We start from the raw sequence: 1689 nt of genomic DNA, 5'->3' as shown, positions 1-1689 counted from the left end.
TATCAAAAGGGTGGGCCCTACCCAGAGGCAGACGTGTATGGCTAGGATTTGTCCTACCTTGTCCGACTCAGAGCAATTTCGAGGAACCCGATGAAGTTATCAACGTCACTTTCTTCCCCACGGGCAACGGCTATTTACAATCACTCATCCAACGGTCTTCAACGCTCTGGCGGTTGCCGCCCAATTCAAGTACTCAACTAAGGTCGCCGACAGCAACGGTTGTCGGTAATTTAGGAGAAAAATCCCGACAAAAGAAAATATTATATTAAAGACAACGTTCGATCTTTGCATATATTAAAGGCATAGGAGCATGGATAGCCTCTTGGAGGCTTAGTCCCCTCAATCCAAAGCCTCATGTTCATATATTCTATTCTATGTTAACATACATAGATACAAGGTTGTTCCTGTGATCTGATTTTACTAGATCATCTCTTGCTTCTTTCTCCATCTAGTACTGTTTTTTTTCTTTCTTTCTGTTCTTCCCTGTAATATACCTTACCACTAATCCACAGGCTACTGATCCGTTTATTTTGAAAGAAGATCATCGCCTGTGTTTTACTAATTAACACCGTTAAATCCGAATGGACGCCGTTGTTTCGACGCCGTTTGGTCCGAACAAGAATCGGAGAATGAAGAAAAACGGAGGAGGTAACACGAATAGGTGTGAGAATCTGAACACGTATGCAGGTCTCTTGAATCCGCCTTCACGCGCCATGTCCTTCTCCTACTCTCACCCGCTCTCACCTTATTCTTATTCTTCTTCACTCTTGGTGCAACAACAACCACCTCTTCTCCCTCTGCCTCACGTTTCTCGAAACCCTAGCACTAATAATAAAACGAGAAGCAGACACTTGTCACTGAAGGCAACGAAGAAATCCATTAACCGCGACTCCAAAGAGCTTCCGACGCTTCTGGTAGGGTTGGGAAACATGGAGGACGACCACGTCGTTTGGGGCTCCGTTTTTAATTTGGCTCCGCCACCCAGTAGTTTGCCGCTGCCCAAGTTTACTCTCAGATCCAAACTCGCTTGCAACGCCGAAGCCGCCGCTTCTGGTGGCGGTGTTGACGACGGAGCGACCAACAATCTCCGCCGACTTCTGCGCCTCCGGTGATGATGTTAATCAAACACCTCGATCTCTCTCTTCTCGTTGCGTGATCGTGCATGCTTACTTTCTTTGTGTGGCCACGTTGCTTCATACTATAGTATTATTATGTGAAAATAAAAGGATCGGCGATTCGGTGCGTGAATATGCTTTTTTTTTTCTTTTTTTCCCTAAAATAAGGGAGTTGTCTTGTTTGTGAAATTGTGTTACCGTCTATGTTTTTTGAATTGCGGTGCACACAAACCATGGATTGCGGTGAACTGTGTATCAGTTACCGTGATCTCACTGTATTTAACTTTCGCCTTATTTATCATATGCTATATGCTATTTTCTATTTTGTTTTATTCTTATTCCATTTTTTCTTTTTATTTCTCATTTTCTCTTCCTTCTTTTATTTTATCTCTCCATCTCTCTATAAAATCCAAATAATATTAATGGGTGTATGATTAATGTTCTCCTTCTAATAATGGTTTTAAATTTGTACTGGAAACTTCATCTACCCTTTGTACAAAAGTAAAGAAGAGAAATTTAATAATAGAACCCTTTCCTTTTTTATATTCAACCCTACATATGACAGCACATACGC

The 1689-nt window shown here is 41.9% G+C and overlaps 1 protein-coding gene across 1 annotated transcript; it reads left to right on the top strand.

Annotated features, from left to right (window-relative positions):
- The first annotated feature begins 249 nt into the window (after positions 1-249).
- On the top strand, positions 250-1447 carry LOC109815677 (uncharacterized). Its single transcript, XM_020380461.3, has 2 exons — positions 250-397; positions 513-1447. Exon 2 carries the CDS (start codon positions 582-584, stop codon positions 1110-1112), a length of 531 nt encoding a protein of 176 aa, XP_020236050.1. The 5' UTR covers positions 250-397; positions 513-581; the 3' UTR covers positions 1113-1447.
- Positions 1448-1689: the final 242 nt, after the last annotated feature.

The sequence above is a fragment of the Cajanus cajan genome, chromosome 4 (genome assembly GCF_000230855.2).
Source record: "Cajanus cajan strain Asha chromosome 4, NIPB_CcT2T_4, whole genome shotgun sequence".
NCBI classification, from domain to species: domain Eukaryota; kingdom Viridiplantae; phylum Streptophyta; class Magnoliopsida; order Fabales; family Fabaceae; genus Cajanus; species Cajanus cajan.
Note: the sequence above shows the minus strand (reverse complement) of the source record. Positions and strands in the feature narration are given on the sequence as shown.

What these genes read in the sequence shown, in the direction of transcription:
- LOC109815677 (XM_020380461.3), top strand. Translation starts at nt 582, where the DNA reads ATGGACGCCGTTGTTTCGACGCCGTTTGGTCCGAACAAGAATCGGAGA.